General features: G+C 40.8%; 1 protein-coding gene across 23 annotated transcripts in view; it reads right to left on the bottom strand.

Annotated features, from left to right (window-relative positions):
- The window catches only part of VTI1A (vesicle transport through interaction with t-SNAREs 1A), a 351,190-nt gene that overhangs the window by 328,103 nt on the left and 4,319 nt on the right, over positions 1 to 18,768 (bottom strand). For all 23 annotated transcript variants that reach the window (XR_009403981.1, XR_009403982.1, XR_009403989.1 and 20 more), the window contains exons 2-3: positions 11,400 to 11,458; positions 6,914 to 7,024 (exon numbers count right to left, since the gene is read on the bottom strand). Coding sequence is in view for 6 of the 23 variants with exons in the window: in XM_059398583.1 (XP_059254566.1) it covers positions 6,914 to 7,024; positions 11,400 to 11,458 (170 nt within the window). In the remaining 17 variants the exon portion in view is untranslated. The remainder of the gene's footprint in view (positions 1 to 6,913; positions 7,025 to 11,399; positions 11,459 to 18,768) is intronic.

Here is an 18,768-nt window from a genome sequence, read left to right as displayed (position 1 = left end):
GTCCATTCACCTGTTAAAAGAGAAGAGTGCAGGTAGTAGCAGTAAAAGCTTCAAGCTGTTCCACAACATCCTTTGAACCCTGACCTAAGGGACCAACTCCGATAGTCTGCAGGTAGTTGGGTTTCTAGGACCATTCAGCCTCACTGCTGAGACTGTCAATAGAAGTGCCATTCTCTGATGTAGACAGCTTTGCACTAGCAGCTGGTCTAACAATCACATCACATAGTCTGCCAAACAGGCAAAGGACAGCATTCGGGCACCAATGACCTGGGATAGAAGTGAACTTGAGACGGGGGCTAAAAAGCTCTACTTCTAACATTCATTACAATCAATTCCTCCACCCCCAATACTGTATGTGTGTGTCCGTCTTAAAGGAAGTTCAGCTTTGTTGCAAGAAAAAAGAATATGCAACTACACAAATAAACCACAAGATGGCGCCAGAACCACAGTACAATATCAGAGACGTGAAAGGCATTCAACATACCATGCCTTTACATGACTTTTGGAACCTTACCCTGGGACATCATGTACTTGTTCCTTCTTTTTCTTCTTAGGAGACTTGGTCAAACATTTTATACAGTGTTAGGATTTTTGTTTGTACAAGTTTAGGGGTTTTTTTTTTGTTTGATTGATTTTATTTTCTTAAGCAATAAACAATAATCTTAAACTTGAAAAATTCTTTACTATGTATCACCCCCTTTTGGTTGGTTCATTTTCCTGGACTCCCTGACATGACACTTCTCTGACCCTACACCAACATTAAAGAAAGAAATTACCAGAACAATTTAAATATATGAATTCTGATTAAAAAATGTTTTCAAATACATAAAGAGGACATTAAATCAATTTTTATGGAAACGTGAAGCTGGAGATGGGGGATTGGCAAGGATCATGGAGAAAACATAAGAAAGTGGCCCTGACTCTGATTCTGGCCCTGACTCTAAACAACACTGTGACTTTAAGGGAAGTCATTTGGTCTTCCTGGTCCTCCAATTCCTCATCTAAAAAAAGATGACTGGATTCTAACTTCTCTGGACCTAATGTTCCTAACTTACACTAGGACCATAAGAAGCCAAAGATGAACAACAGGAGGCTATTGTAGGCCAAATCCCCAGGACCATGGAGTCAGGCAAGTGAACATAATCATCAGGAACAGCAACAGTATAAAAAGGGAACAGAGTGACGACCATCGCCTTCCCTTAACTGCCCACAATCACGAATACAAACTATAACCTGAATTTTAAAATCTTTAAAGTAGTTATTTACTCAGTTACAAATTAAAATCTATGATATGAGTCACTGTAAACAGTAGACAATTATTTTTTAATTTCCAATTATCTGCTCAATAGTAATAAGCATTAAAAGTACACTCAACTTTTATGCCAGTCATGACAGAGTAATTGGTACAAGACTAACCCCCCCACTCTAAACAACTATAAAGATGGACGAAATGTATGGAACAATTCTTTTCCAAAATTGGACGATAGGCAGAAGTGCAATCCTCTGGAGAAGAGAAGCACTTGAAGTGAGCCTTAACAATTGCTATGGTTATCAGCCTGTAGGTACTTTCTAGAAGACAGCATGTGGAGAGAAAGCCCAAAAGGAGCAGAGTGTGTCACTGAGCTTAAGAGGCAGACACTGGAATTTGGGATTGAGATGGGGAGAATTTAGCTCCTTCCTTAGAGAAGAGAGTTACACAGAAAAGGTGTTCCAGAAATCTACAAACGGGTCTCCTTCGGTTACGGCCAAAAATGAATTTGCATATGCAGACGGCAAGATCCCACAGGGTCTTGCAGAGAACAGGTATGGGGGGCTGTGGATGGCATGGAGATTCTGGAGGTCACCCAAAGCAGGGAGAATTCTGACCAAACTTAAGTTTGAGCAGTCACTGAATGTGCCAGTCATTCAAGTGGAAGCCAAGAAATGCCGCACCCCAAAAGCAGGTCTACTCTAGACACATCCTTAAAAACTTTAACAGTAAGCCTTGAGAGGATTGATCTGATCTGTTAGTAAGTTACTTGCTTGTCCAAATAAAGCTCAGCATTCCCTAAGGGGCACCTGGCTGGCTCGTCAGTAGAACATGTGACCACTGATCTCAGGTTGTAAGTTCAAGCCCCACGCTGGGCACAGAGCTTACTTAACAAAAGAAAAAGAAAAAAATTCTCCAAAACATGCATTAACAGCAGAGATGGTATCAAGCCATGGAGGCAAACACCGGCACTTGAGAAGACGAAGAATTTTAGATATTTCAAAGACACGGGGTCCTCCAAAGGCTCATAGTATGTACAGATATAGTCTATCTGTAGCATTAAAATCTCATGGGGGTGGAATGAAGAAGGGGCAATTAGAAAAAGAAAGCCTAAAAAGGTTCCTTAGGGGGATGATAATGAAGAAAAGGTTGAGATACATCACTCTAAAGGAAACCAACAAAATCTAGGCTTTTAGCAATGTATGATCCACAATACCAAGCATATGATAATAAAGTTCCTAGACATATGAAGAAGCAATGGAACAGAACAGAAAGTCTACAAGCTGACCTGGATTTTATTCAGCAGGCAATGAGCAGTCCACAGGATTTTGTGGAACAATGTGACAAACTCAGATCAGTGTGTTAGAAAGAGAATTCGAGACTGGTGCAGAGGGTGGTTTAGAGCAGGAGAAGAACAGAATGAGGAAAGGCTACTACAAACATCGAGATGGAAAAACACGAGAGCTTCCAGTAGTGGAGATGAAAGTGGGAGAGATCTGCCAATTCTGTGATCAACCGAGGTGCAACTGATGGCGAGGAAGAGATTAAAGATAACTCGGAAATGACTAGAACTTGTCAAATTTAAGTGTGTGTGCTTAAGGGATTCTGGAGTAGTAAAAATTATGAATCTAGAACTACAGAGGTCTGAGTTAGCAATACAGGTTGGTATAGACACAGTCACTGAAGCCACAGGAGTAGATGATGCCACACGGGGTAAGACAGTGGGAGTAAGTGGAGAAGCCTGAAGAACCCAGTGTCTATGCAACAGGCAGAGGAGGGGGAGGGGCCAAGACAAGAAAACAAGGAGATGAGGAGAGTCAAAGAAAGAGTACTGGGCTGACCTCTGCCCATCCTCATTCGTACAAATCCGTCAAAGTCCCAATGTCACAAGGGGAAGAGCACAACTCCTTCATTTGCAATAACGTTGCAAATGAGACACAAAGGACCACCTGTGCTATTTTTCTTGGGGTTCGGGGGTTCTGGGTATATCACCATAAGAAAGTTTACAAATATCTTTAAGGAGATAACCTTCATTGCTTTAAACATTAAAGAATTAAATATAAAAAGAAAATATGAACCAAAAGGGAATTATGTACCTATTTTCTATACTCTGTTCCAATACCTTGGGTGGTGTCCTACGGAAATGGGGAGGAAGCAACCAAGGAAGCGCCAGAGGACCACTCACTTCTCAAAGGCCCCCAGTGGCTTCTCATCAATCCAGAGAAAAAGCCAAAGTCTTCACTATGTCTACGATGCCCTTGTGGATCCCCCTCTGCAAACACAGGCGCCTCTTCTGCTTTCACTCACGCTGCAGAGGACACCCACGATCACTCACCCATTTACCCTCTTTATTTTCATTTATAGCACTCATCGCTCTCTGAAATTATGATATAGATGTATTTATTTCTTGTTTTAGCCACTAGAATCTAAATTCCATGAGAACAAGAACTGTATTTTAACCCCAGCTTTTTCCAAGCACGCAGGGCAGTGTCTTATACACTGTCAGGTTTGACAATGATGTGTTGAATGGCATCCAGAGTCAACCTGAACTTCTTGGTTCTGTCACGTGTAAAATGGGGAGAGAGATCCACATCTACTCTGTCTACTCCTCGTACAATGAAACGAAGTAGTGTACGCTAAAGCACTTCATAAACTCTAAGTCACTGTACCATGGACGGTGGGGGGGGAGTGGTAAAGGAAGCTTGCTGACGCAGAAGAAAGTTGTGCTAACAATTACCCACATAAACACGTGAATTTTTAATGATAGCCTGGAGAATAGATGTTCGGATCACAGCTACTGGTTCCATTTTTCTTTAGAACAACAACAACAAAAAACGCCTGAGAAATACTTACCCAAGCACACACTATCCAAATACCTAAAGAACTCTACCCAGATTATATTCTTCAGGAGATAAAAACACTAAAGGTTGAGCGAGCTGACTTATAAGCAACAGAAACAATTTAATCTCTGAAAAAAATTTTAAGATGAAAACTAAATTCAGTGATATGAGGTGAATCGTGTCTATCTCACTTCATATGTTGAGGTGCTAAGTTTTAGTACCTCGGAAAGGGACTGCATCTGGAGAAGAGTTAACCGAGTTACAACAAGGTCAGGAGGGTGGGCTCTAATCCAGCGTGATGGGTGTCCTTATAAGAAGAAGAAATCAGGACACAGACACAGACAGAGGGAAGCCCACGGGAAGACTCAGGGAGAAGACGGCCATCTCTAAGCCAAGGAGAGAGGGCTTAGAAGAAACCAACCCTGCTGACGCCTTGATCTCAGATTCTCAGCCTCCAGAACTGCGAGAAAATAAATTTCTGTTGTTTAAACCATTCAGTCTGTGGTACTTTATTATGGCAGCCCTTACAAACCAATATAATTTATTATTTTAGAAACCAAGAGAGAAATCTTTGTAGTTTCATAAAGATGAGGTTAGCAAACTAAAATAATCCTCATAAATATTTCACTTTACTTTGATCATTTATATTGAAACATTAATTTTAATTAGAATTGTCTAAGTATAAATTTGAGTTGTCAAATTCTCAAATCAATTTAAATTTTCTCATTAGATCCCATATTCTCCCTAAGAGTACCCACCTTTCGCAAAGCAATTACAGAAGGTTTTATCTAGCACAGAGCATAGGAGCTAGGCAGTTATACTTCTTTTCTGAATGTCGGCGCATTATGGATTCCAATTTTTTTTTTTTAAGAATTTATTTATTTGACAGAGAGTAAGAGAAGGAGAGAGAACACAAGCATGGGGAGCAGCAGAGGGAGAGGGGGAAGCAGGCTCCCTGCTGAGCAGGGAGCCCGATGCGGGACTCGATCCCAGGACCCTGAGATCACGACCTGAGCTGAAGGCAGAAGCTTAACCCAATGAACCACCTAGGCGTCCCCCAATTTTTTTAAAATTAATAAAAACACAATTTAAAAGGCAACTGCATCAGAGTCACTGACATAGCCTATCTCAACTTCTTAGGCAATATCTACCAAAATATAAAATAAACATGCCTAACTGCAAATCACCCTATCTCCAGATTCTAGGGGTATTTCTACTGGGTCTGGTACCGCTATAGTCTAGAAGTAAAACACTTTAGGCAAGAACAGAGGCAGAAATACTCTTATCACTTCTTGACTTTCTTTATGAATTTGGATCCCCGGGTCAACAATGAAGTCGATTCACGTACCAAGACAGGACTTCTCTGCCGTTTACGGGTAAAGCTCAGTTCTTTCTTCATCTGTATCTTTTTTTTTTTAAGATTTTATTTATTTATTTAGCAGACAGAGATCACAAGTAGGCAGAGAGGCAGGCAGAGAGAGAGGAGGAAGCAGGCTCCCTGCTAAGGAGAGAGCCCCATGTGGAACTCGATCCCAGGACCCTGGGATCATGGACCTGAGCCGAAGGCAGAGGCTTTAACCCGCTGAGCTACACAGGAACCCCATCTTTTTTGTTTTTAAGTAGTAAAATACACATAATTTAAGATTTGCCGTCTGAACCATTTTTAAGTGCACAGTTCCATGGTGTTAAATGTATTCACCTATTAAGCAGCCATTCTTTAGAACCTTTCATCTTGCAAAACTGAAACTCTGTACCCATTAAACAATAACGGCCCATTTCCCCCTCTCTCCAGTCCCTGGCAACCACCATTCTACTTTCTGTCTCTTATCTTTGACTACTCTAGGAACATAACATAAACAGAATCATATACTATTTGCCTTTCATGATTGGCTTATTTCACTTAGCATAATGTTCTCAAGCATGTCATGTCATGTCATAGCATAGGATACATTAGAATTTCCAACATTTTTAAGGCTGAATAATATCTCATTGTACACCACGTTTTGTGGTGGACACCTGGGTCGCTTCTACCTTTTGGTGTCGTGAATAATGCTGCAATGAACATGGGTGTACAAATATAAAAACTCTGCTTTCAATTCTTTTGGAAATATACTCAGCAGTGGAATTGCCCGGCTCTAGCTTCCATACTGCTATTACTTTCTAATTCCTAACTATTTCAACACTCTATATTTAAATATGCGTTCTTAAGTTTGCTCTTAAGTGGGTAGAGCTGAAAGTCGGACATATAGGGGGAGAACACTTAATACTCTCATGGGGCAACTGGTATAAAGAATCACTTGTATCAATTATTAAGTGAATTCCTTCTGTCCTTGTGTGGGAGGAGGGTAACATATTCCTTCAAGACTCTAATACAGTCTATGGCGCCTACCCCAGGAGAAGAGTGCTCATAGAAATGGACGTCCAAAAATACCTATATAATTTCAGGACATTCATGCGCCCCTGAAGTCCATCTATGAACACTGCACCCGAAAGGCTGCAGATTAAGAAAGGCCCAAAATTGGGTTCCAGAATTTTCCTAAATGCTAAGTATAAATACACACTGTCAAAACCCAGACGTCGTCGTGCTTCAGATCCATCTGTGAGTCAGGAATCCAACACACCTCATATTCCACCATTAGGTAGCTCTTTGGGTATTTTTAGATCCCCCCACAAGTCACAGACCATGGAAGCTGTGCTATCTCCCGCACCGGCTCCTGGAGACGATGCTCATCGGGCTCACTGAGGTGTGTGGCGGAAACGACAGAAAACACAGGTGAAGACAGAGAAAGAGCGGTAAATATGACAGAGGGGGAGTCTGACTCACAAAATCTGTTTCAAGTTTGCCCATTTCTTGCTTGTAGCTTCGCATCCTGTTGCTGTACATTCCTCGACTCTGGGGTGGTATCTCTCGGACTTCCAGATCCATCTGTTCAAGCTGGCAGGGCGAGAGGAAAACGTGACTTCAACCATATGCTTATGCTTTATTTGGCCAGACATTTAGAGCTGAAAGGATTTAATCCCAATTTCTCCTTTTACACCTGAGGAGCCAGTCTGAGAGCGCTCACTGCCCAAGATCAAGTGACACTGGGACTGCTTTGGGGCTTAACTTTTCTTTGCGTCAACAAATGAAGTTGTTGCTGACTGCTTGCTAGTGCCACACAGAGTGCCAAAGCACTCACTCTGTCAAGAATGTTTGATTGTTCGTTTGCTTGTTTTAGATTTTATTTATTTATTTGACAGACAGAGATCACAAGTAGGCAGAGAGGCAGGCAGAGAGAGAGGGGAAAGCAGGCTCCCTGCTGAGCAGAGAGCCCGATGCGGGGCTCGATCCCAGGACCCTGAGATCATGACCTGAGCCAAAGGCAGAGGCTTAACCCACTAAGCCACCCCGATGCCCTATTTTTTTTTTTTTTTAACATACGCATTAATCCAAATGTCCTCAATAATAACAACCTTAATCACATTGGTGTGTCCTATCATTCAGTCCAACCTCACCTGGACTGGTCTTCTGACCCTAAACCACCAGGATTATGGGAACATAAAACAAACCATTACTTCCACCCAAAATTTATAAAATGTCAGCCCAGCCTTAGTCATTGGTGAAAATTCTTCTGGAAACTCTTTTCTGATTAGGAAAATCTTGTGCCAAACAATACGTGGTCTGACCCTCCAGTGTAACTCCTATTCCTTTGTAACCATGTCGATATGGCACTGAGTGGATACAGTCATCTACTAAATTACACAAAGCTCACTGAGATCTCAGCCACATACTTTCCAAGAATCTGGCATTAATAACACTTTGGATACCACACATGCGCATTTAATGAGAGGCAAAACAGAAACAGTGTGACGAGTAAGAACACAGACTTTTGAGTCAGACGCCTGCGTCCACATCGGGCTCCATTACTTATTAGATGGGCAGCCTCGGATGGGTTTATTAAGTCTTCTGGGCTTTACTTTTCTCCTTTCTAAAAATAGTTTGTCTTTTGTAGGACAGCTGTAGAGATTATATGGTGTAATTCCAATAATGTGCTTACAACAGTGTCTCTTGCTTGGTAATCGCTAGATTAATGTTAATAGCAGAGATGATTACTGATGACACAGAGGTAATACAGCAGGTATAGACACAAGGTATCAGAGATAGCTTATTTACACCTGGCATTAAAAAATAAAAACCACCACCAACAGCAAATTGGCTCAGACCATGTCAAATAAACTCGTACCCCAAAATGCGCTATTATATTTTACCTCTTAATGAGTTCTTTCCATGACTACTATAAGCTTATCACTAATAAAACTACTTGTCCAGCATTAGAGACTGAGTAACGATACTAGCTCTCAGATAAACCAGAAAACCATGTTTTAATTCACGGACCTTAATTTTTTCTGAGAGAGAGAGAGAGTTTTCATTAGCCTTGATTTAAGCAGTGACCACTTAAATTCTTGCCATGTCTCAACATAAATGTGAAGCACCAAGAAGTTAAATTGTCACTGAGCAAAGGCAATTCTTAAAATACTTATTTGGGGGCACCTGGGTGGCTCAATCAATTGGGCATCTGCCTTCAGTTCAGGTCATGATCCTGGGGTCCTGAGATAGAGCCCCAAGTCAGGCTCCCTACTCCATGAGGAGTCTGCTTCTCCCTCTCCCACTCTCCCTCCCCCTGCTTGTGCTCCCTTTCTCTCTCTCTCTCTCTAATGAATAAAGAAAAACCTTTTTAAAACTTAAAAAAAAAAAAAAACACTTCTCTGAAATCATCATGAAGTACCTAGTTCTAATAAGGTCAACAGGATCATCCAAATAACTGCTTAAGGGCATGTAACTGAAAATCCAAGTGCTAACTACACTTCTGTTTAAGACATTTTATAAAGACTCTGAAAGCAAAATTAACAGTAGGTGAGTAAGAAAAAAAAAAAAGGAAACACAACAACAAGCATTTCCAATGAAACCAGAAATAAGGCTAACATGAACTTGTCGTCCCAACGTTCAGCCAGCCAACAACACCATGTGGGGGACATGATAATCACAAGATGAACAGGGTCCGAGAGATTAATACAAGCCAGTTGCTCAGCAGAAACACAAGTAATCCTAATAAGTGAGATCAAAAAGAAGTTTTTCTGCCAGGGTCCTCATCCAAAGGAGAGGAGGTAATATAATGAATGAACAGTGTCCTTAACAAGGATTTCTTTGGAACTCAGTAAATCAGCTGTCTGATCATCTTAAACAAACAGAAACACCTATCTTAGATAGAACTCTTGGGGTTGGTCATGACTGAGAATGACTACAAACTCTATGAGGAGATGACTATGTATACTTCTTGGTATAGTAATATCTTGGTTATTAGGAAACCACCTTTCTAACAATCAGTACCTGGATGGCTCGACAAACCAAAACACAGATTTTGAGGCAGAAGAACTGCTCCTGGGAACTCAACAACAATAGAAGGGGTCAACTCGGAGGCAAACAACTGAGCAGTTGCACTGTACTATCGATGGGAGAAGGGCTGTCCTGATCAGCAGCTACACTACGCAGGAGGTCAGTCTTTTTGCGTGAAGGCCAGAAACCATGAGAGAAATAGTTGAATATATAAAGAAAACAAAGTAAGGATAAAAGTATTTGCAAAAAGGGAGAAATGTCAAAAGAGAGGCAAACATTCGAAGCCAGAGAGCCCAGTGACAGCACAGGGGGTGGGAAGCGAGTCTTCTGGGGCACGGAGAGTGTCCACCATTCTGACAGCTACAGGAGAGCCAGAGGAGACAGGGCAGTGCAGTGCAGCTTGCTACCTCAGCCCTCCAAGTCGCAGAACAAAGGTCTGCTGTGTCTCAGGGAACGACAGCCACCTACTTCTACAGAACCCCTAAAAGGGCAGCCCCTTGCGTATGGGCCTGTCCGCAAAAGTCATTCAGTCAGTCAAATAAGCTTGGAAATACTCCACACTTTAGCTGCCTCCTACCGTCCCTTCTTGGAGATTCATAATGCCTCTTAGCCTCCGTCAGGGTCCAAGAAGATTCTATAGAAAAACAACTGAGAAAGATGCCAACCTCCAATCCTATCTCAGCTAGCTAATTTCCCAAACATACTTAAACTGGTAGCAGCCATTACCAGAAACACACTTGGGGAACTGTTCTAAAGTACATCAGTAAGTACGTTCTGAAGGAACCCCAAGTAGCGCCCTTCAGCATTTAGGAAAGCGACACACTCATTTGGGAACACAATGCAGTAACAGGTAGAGTCGTCCTTGTGATACCTGGCTTTAAAACCAAAACCTGGGACACAATACCTTTTAATACTTTTTGTTTAATACTTTTTTGTTCCTTGATTTGCAAGTTTATTTTTATCAAGAAATAGTGGATATGCTGGAGTTCTGGGCTCAGCATATTTAAATACAAGCCCGTACTCTGCCACTTGCTTGGTGTGGCATCTCAAAGTCACTTCATCTTCCTAGGCCTCAGTTTCCCCATCTGCAAAATGGGGACAAGCATGGCATAGAGAATCACTCCTCTGTGGGTGTCTCACGCTTCCACATGTCTTGCTGGGCATGCCAAGAATGTGAGGCCCTCACCACTCCTTTCTCAAGCCGTTTCTCAAGAGTTATATTTACAAAGAGCAGCCCTTGGGGAGGAAATACTGTGTCCCTCTGGGACAAACAGCAGCCTCGCTCACAGACTGCTACAAAGCAGGGCATTTCCCAGGCTCCAGGTTCCCTTCCTGTAAGGTGTTCCACTGAGTGTGGGGACTTTTCCAGGCCAACCTGCAGCACTCTGTGGGAGCTGGGGCTCAGGGACCTGAGGCAGCGTGCTGGAATTCTGACAGCACCTTTTGCTGTAATAAAACTCTCTCTGACCTAGGAATCTCCTGTCTTCTGCCCACATCCGTGAAATTGTGGCAAGCTCACCTTCTACAAAGCAAATAGGGGAACATCCTCAGATCCTTAACATTTCTTGATGAATAGCATTTGTCTCACAGGGCTTGTGCGAAAATCAAATATTATAAAGCAAGTCATATGATTAATCCAGTGTCTGGTACTCAGTATGCCTTTAATAAGCATGAGCTATTTCTAGCTATTATGAAAAGTATTATGAAGGAATCAAAATTAAAGGTGGAATTAAAAAGAGAATCACTTTAATTAAGAAGCATAAAATCCCAAGAAACTATTAAATTCTCTTCAATTTAAAAACTGATGAGGTCCAAATTTTAAAATGCTAATCAGAAAAGTGTCACCTTTCCACATAGTATAAAACAGGTTAGAGGAAGGTATCAGCAGAAAAGACTCTGGTTGTATGTTAAAATACATGACCATGTCTGTACCTACCAGTTCTTTTGCTTCTTCGAGCTGTTTCTCCACATTTGCAACCATCTGCTTCTTCTCATCTGAAACAAACAATAAATACCAAGGAATTGCTAGGAATACAAGTAATTTAATATATGAAAACTTCTATGTTTACATGCCTTTTCCTTTCCGGTCAGAGTAGACAATTACCACACCAGGCAGATGACCAGATCATTCTTTGGTGGGTAAGGAACCATTTTTAAGTCACTGAGTCTAGGCTACATGGAAATATATAATCCTATGGATTTTACATAATTATGAAAAGATGCTATTACATTTCTAAGAGAAAACAAAAATTAGTTTGTCCTTTAGAAGAAACTGCGTAACAATAGCAAACCATTCCTTGTTGCACGAGAAGTCTTCAGAGTCGAGTCATGACTTTAATAAACTGGGAGAAACTGACTTATGAATACAATTTAAAAGTCACATGGGGTAGATGGGTGATGGGTAAAGGAGTGCCCTCGTAGAGATGAGCACCAACTGCTGTGTGTAAGTAATGAATCACTAAATTCTACACATGAAACGAACATTACACTATATGTTAACTAGAATATAAATTAAAATTTGGGGGGGGAAATTCACATACCAAAATAATTCCTAAAACGGGGCATGATCTTATAACCCTTTAAAAGACTGTACTTTCATTAAGAACTGGGTATAATGAAAGAAATATTTGAAGTCAGGACTACTAATTCTAAACCCAAAGTCACTACCTACTTTGCTGGTTGGTTGTGGGATCCTGGATAAAAAAGTGTTTGTTTGTTTTTTTTCTGAGACCCTGTTAGTACTCTCTAAAATGGAAGTTTAAAATAGCTAATTCTTTTTAGCTCACAAAGCTGATGCAAGTAAAAGTACTTTTAAAATTATGAAGTGCTAAGCCTCTGAATGTAGCTTATTCAAACTCTACAACCATTCAGTTATCACCCAACTGTAGCTCTCCTTCCTGGGACAGGTTTATGTCCTAGCGGGTATTTTCAGAAAATGTCTCACTCTCATTCCAAAACAATCAGTCCATTTACTCAGGGACTATGCGTCAGTCTTGTGCTAAGCAAATTCACTGAACATTTATGGTTTTGTGTCTAGCATCCTTCTTTTCTCAGGCAGTATCCCACTCTTTTGAGGCTCGCTCCTTCACCAAGCAGGTCGATGGGAGATGTTATCTCCTTCTATGCTGCTGCGCCTTTGGTCACAGTGACTCAGCAAAACACGGGCTCCTCACCCTAGCTGGACCGACCCCAGTGGATCAATCCCTCTTGCCACATTGGTCTGGCGGGTGGAAGTGGAGTCAGCATACAACTCAAGTAGACCATTCAGAGTTCTAGAGCAACAGCAAAGTCTTTTCCCCTTTCTTGGTAGAGTTATATGACAACGTAAATCTAGAAGCTGTTGGTATCCATTGTTCTAGCTTCAAGGGCTGCCACTTTGCAGTGGTTAAGAATGAAGTCAATACTGAAAAAGAAACAAAGCTGAGGAGAAGGTAGTAGGTAGGTAGGTAGGTAGGTAAGCAGGTAGGTAGGTAGATTTCGTTAATTAATTTCTGGTTCCAGATAACTTTGAAACAGGTTTTGCTTGACTTTATCATGATTTGTTTTCTTCAACTAACAGATTTCTTTATTTAAAGTTAGGTTTCAGAGTGCCTGGGTGGCGGTTAGTTAAGCATCTGACTCTTGGTTCTGGCTCAGGTCATGATCTCAGGATCTTGAAATCGAGCCCCGAATTGCATTCTGCACTCAGCGTGGAGTCTGCTTAAGACTCTCTCTCCCTCTCCCTCTGCCCCTCCACACGGCATGCATTCTGTCTCTCTCTCTCTCTGAAATAAATAAATAAATCTTTAAAATTCGGTTTCTGTGAACCTAATGATAACTAACTAATACAACAAACTAGAGAGGTCATGAAGCTTGAAATGGGTACAACATTTAGCAGCTGACTAACTCTTCAGAAGGATAGTCAACACTAAGTGGGGAATCTTTAGTAGAAGTTATTATTTTGCTAGAATCATAATTAGGTTCTGCCACCCCCAACCCCTTCCCTTTGATTCCCCCCAAACTGGGGGAGGGCAGGAGCTGTCACATAAGGTGTTTTGTGCATGCTCCAAATAAGAAAAATGCACACTTGAAATTAAAATTCAGTTTGACTTTTGTCTTTGAAAAGTTAGGCCAGATTAAAAATCTAGTATATGACCCCAAATTTATTTGCTCCTGCAACACATCATCTGTCCGACATCTCCACAAGTTACAGGAGAAGCACGCTATTTTTATGCCGGAGCAGAATATGAAATAAAACAAGCCCATCTTGGACCAGCGTGAGATTATGAATTTACATAGCTGAAGGAACATCTTGTTTTCTTTAAGGTGTTCAGTTGTTGGGAAAGTCCATGCTGGACCTTTAGGACTAAGAAGCACCAGTCTTTCTCATCAACAAAACAAAACAAAGGAAGAAGCCATCCTTGTCCAGTACTCCCGTTTGCTACTAATTTCTCTCTCCTCTATCCACAGTCACATTTCCCTTCTTCATCTCTCCATTTCCTCCTGGAAATCTCGCTCTCACTCCCACCCGTCCACTGAAATGACCCTAAGTCTGATGACCTTCCCTCTGCCCAAACAAACGGACATTCTCCGGTCCTACTTCTACTTAATCTTGTGGCATCTGACATTCTGCTCCTCCCATCCTATCACTTTTTTATCTCCTGGCTTCCAGCACACTCTGATTTTCTGATCCTCCTACACACCCTTCTGTCTCAGTGTCCTCTGCCAGCATCCTTTCCTCCGTTTATCCTTCAACTTATCGGCATTCCCAGGAGTTCAATCCTTGTTTTTCTTCTGATTATGCTCGATGTTCCTGGACAATTTCACCCACTCTCATTTTAAACTCTCATATCATACATTTATGATCCCAAATCTTTATCTCTAATGCTAATATATTTCCAGGACCAAAAACCTTTAACCCCAAGGCCTATGCCCACCTCCACTGTGACTGCCTGCCAAACTGTCATTCAAAACTCACTTCAGAAATCATCACCTCTTTGAAGCCCTTCCTAAACTGACAAAAGAGTTAGCTGCTCTCTCTTAGGGAAAACACCTACAACCCTTACCTAATTCCAGCAATTTATCTCCCACACTTACAGGTCTGATTTATTTTCTAGGTTGGAGGCTTTAATCATGTCTTAATTATCTTTACAGTCCTAAAATCTAGCACTGAGATGGTCATATGATCAGTTCTTGAAAACTGGCAGTTAATTGAATAATGTAGGAGTGTGCAAACATTTACAAAAATAGCTTTCCCTGTCTTCATACCTGCTCCTCTCCACCACTTAAGCTTCCTAAAATGTGGCTTTGATTGCATCACTTAAGCCTAGAGGTCAAGGTCTTTCACATTCCAGATCCAAGCAACCTTTCCAACTTTGTTTCCAACTACTAGCTCTCCAGTGTACATGTTACATGCTACCCAGACTATTCATTATTACCCAAATCTCATTCTTTCCCTCTTTTTTTTCCCTGTTCTAACCTTTTGTTTAAGCTACCACTCAGTGTTCTTTGGTTGACTACAACAGAACTGACTAACCTAAGCCAAAAAAGGAATCTATTAGAAAGATAGCTGTTAGAGGGAGAATCATGAGAATAAAATGGAGTGGCTCATAGAGTCAATGATAAAAATGAGTCCCCAGGCTCAGAAAGGAGTACCTCGGGGTACCAAGAGAGCAGAACTCACTGACAGTCTCTGCAAAAGGAGAGTCTAGAGCGGTAGTGGCATGCTTTCCTCTTGGTTCACTCTGTACACAATTCGAATTCCAGGAAACATTCTCGAATGCACTCAACAGGTAATATGTTCACCTGTTGACCTGTAAAGGGCATGGTGGCCTATTGGTTCCACCAAGACTGGGTCTAGGTATTTCCTCAATGGAAAGTTGAGGTGCTGCTATCAGAAAATAGAATAGAGGATTCTGGAAAGTCAAAAACAAGAAACCAACTGCACCCACTTATTGCAACCTCTCTTAATATACCTTTCCCCCCATTTTTGTGCAAAATCCCACCTCTCCCTGAGGTGATTTCCTGGGACAGATCTTAATCCCCTCTGAATTCCCAGGCCTCTGGATTCTGTTCTAGTGACTCTGGTGGCCACAAGAAAGTGCTTTCTGTAATTTCCCTCCTCCCCTTCATTTCCAGCTCCTTGGGAGCAGGGACCACTCTTGCCAGATCTTTGTCCTAACTCTGAATTTAGCCCTCTCCAACTAAATTCCTCACATGTTTAAGAGAATGAAAAGGTGATGATTTAGGAGGAAAGCATGAATGAGGAAGAAAGGAAGGAAAGAAAGACTGAATGAGATGACCTTGGAAATATTTACCAACATTAAGTTTTTGTCAGACTTCTAGCATTACTCCTACATAATTCCCAAGACAGTTTCGAGCTTTTCACACCAAATGCCATCACCTTTACAAGTGGCACTGTTCTAGGATTCAGAATCTCATGACTAACCGCTATCATTGTTTTCACAGGGTTATGTTTTGAACATTACTGCAGTCAATCCTCCAAATGGTCCTTTGGAGATACTAGTTACTATCCCATTCTCAGGGAAGTATGTAATCTCAGAGTGATAAAATAATTTCTCCAAAGTTAAACAGTTAATAAATTACAGAGTTGGAATTTTAAAAAGGTCTGTTGTCCCGAACTGAGCTCTTAACCTCCAATGTACTACATAAAATATACTATGTAAACAAATTTCATCACTTTTTTTCTTTTTTTGCATACAGGATTGATGAATGCTGGTATATACATAAGTCTTCGCATAGTATGATCTTTTCTTGGTCACTCAAAATTAACGGAAGTGCTTGATGCATGTTTTTTTTAGTATTGAAAGAAGTGCTCAGTCTTGCACTCCCCCATAAAGTAGTGTATATGTCAGTGCTAACTTAAATTCAGTAACTGGCACCTGTCTTCGTACATTGTAGCTCTTTTTGGATAAAATAGCAGCAGAAACTATGTATTGGGAAATGTACAGTGAAACCACTAATAGAGGAAATTTTTATATTGGAGTACTTAAAAATGGACATATTACTAATACTACACTATGTAGCACATTAGAGAATGGTCAAAATAGAAACAAAGCCATTCTAGAATGATCCATGTAATTATGGATTAGGGTTGGAGACAGCAATATGAACTCATGTTTAGCTCACTATAGATGGCTACACATATAAATACTGATATGTATATATACAAGATTTACTTGTACACATATGTACTTCCTTGTCTTCCAGCTCAGAAGGACTAGAAGCAATAATACCCCAGTAGCAATAAGTACCCAGCATCCAGATCTTGGTTTTGTTTTTCTTTTCTTTCTTTTTTTCTTAAGAGAGAGAGTATGGGGGAAGGGTAGAGAGAGAGGGAGAGAAAGAATCCCAAGAACCCATGCTAAGCATGGAGCCTGACATAGGGCTCGATTTCATGACTTGAGACTCAATCAAGAGTCGGACGCTTAACCCACAAAGCCACCCAGATACCCCTAAGTCTTGGTTTCTAACACCACCTCTCAATAAATGGAAGCGGGACTCACTGTAGAAATGGCTGAATCTGGGACTGGTATGGGAAAAACACAAGCTGATACTAGAGTATTTTATAATACCAGAAAGCAAGAAAGTGCTAAAAAGGAAAAAGAAACAAAACAAGAAAAACAAAAAACAAACCTGCAATGATAGGCGTCTACCAAAAGGACATAGAAGCCAGGTAAAGGGCTTCCAAAGGTCAAAGATGGAACAATTTGAGCAACAAAATAAAGTAGTATTGGAACACAATAAAAATGAATGAAATAAATATCATAAACCCATGTATATAACTGACTAAGTAAATGGAGAAGAATAGTCAAAATCTCTCCTGTAGGGGATCCCAAATGATTTACATAAATGTTAAGCCTTCAAGGAGGTGGAATGTGATGCCCCAGGCCTGAAGCGTGGACTGTGCATAGGACTGCCTTCCAAAGAGTATGGAAAAGAAGCAAGAGAGTAACTTTACAGTGGAGAAACCTGACAAACCCAGACAGGTGATCAAAGTTAGCATCAGTAGTGATAAGTTACAGTATTCTTGATATAATGTGATAAAAACAGTGTGTTATTTCTGTGATCTTCTTCCCCCAAACCTAGAACTCCAGTCTAATCATGAGAAAAGTATCAGGCAAATCCCAGTTGAAGAATATTCTCTCAAATATCCTACAAGTACTCCTCCTAAACTGAAGTCTAAGAAAAGCCTGAGAAAACTGTTACAGCTAAGAGGAACATAAGGAGCCCTGACTGCTAAATGTTTTCCAGTATCCTGGACTGGATCCTAGAATAGTGAAATGATATTAGGTAAAACAAAAAGATAAAGAAAACAAAACGTGAGGAAATCTGAACAAAGTATGGACTTCATTTAATTATAATGTATCGGTCTGGGCTCACTGACTGCAACACGAAATGTATCATATTAATACATGATGTTAACAATAGAGGAAACTGGGCATGGGGTATAGAGGCGTTCTCTTTATTTGTGATTTTTCTACAAATCTAAACCTGTTCTGAAATTAAAAGTTATTTTTAAAAAACCAATGAAGCCATTACTCAGCATAACTACATTGATGAAGGGAGACTGGTCCACCTGGGATTAGAGTTTGGGTATGGGATTAAAGTATGCCAATCCAATTTACTGTGCACCTAAATTCCTGAATTAGGACTGGAACCATCTCTTCAACTCTAACTCTCCAGAACAACAGAAATATAATGCATGCAAGTCACATAGGAAATTTTAAATTTTTTTTTTTTTATTTAAAGGTTTTTATTTATTTGACAGATCACAAGTAGGCAGAGAGGCAGGCAGAGAGAGAGAGAGAGAGGAGGAGGCAGGCTCCCTGCTGAGCAGAGAGCCCGATGCGGGGCTCGATCCCAGGACCCTGGGACCATGACCTGAGCTGAAGGCAGAGGCTTTAACCACTGAGCCACCCAGGCGCCCCGAAAATTTTAAATTTTTTAGTCTCCACATTTCAGAGTAAAAAGGAACAAGTAAATATAGTTTTAAGATATGTATATATTTAATTTTAATAATATTTAGTCCAATACATCCAAAATATTATTATTTCACTCTGTAGCCATATTCCAAGCACTCAGTAGAAACATGTGGACATTACAGCTCCTGAGCCACATACTAAGCAAACCACAATATTCATAAGTAAAAGCATAAGTAAAGCATAAGTAAAAGCTTTTCCGAATTCTATCTACAACCACTACAACTACAAAGGCCAAGAGAGAATCACCGAACATTTACAGCTTCTATTTACAGCTACCCCTAGATGGTCTTCAAAAGCCTCCAAGGATTGACATATGTAATA

Source organism: Mustela nigripes, chromosome 4 (assembly GCF_022355385.1).
Source record: "Mustela nigripes isolate SB6536 chromosome 4, MUSNIG.SB6536, whole genome shotgun sequence".
Lineage (NCBI taxonomy): Eukaryota > Metazoa > Chordata > Mammalia > Carnivora > Mustelidae > Mustela > Mustela nigripes.
The sequence above is the reverse complement of the archived record's forward strand: the minus strand, read 5'-3'. Positions and strand labels throughout refer to the sequence as shown.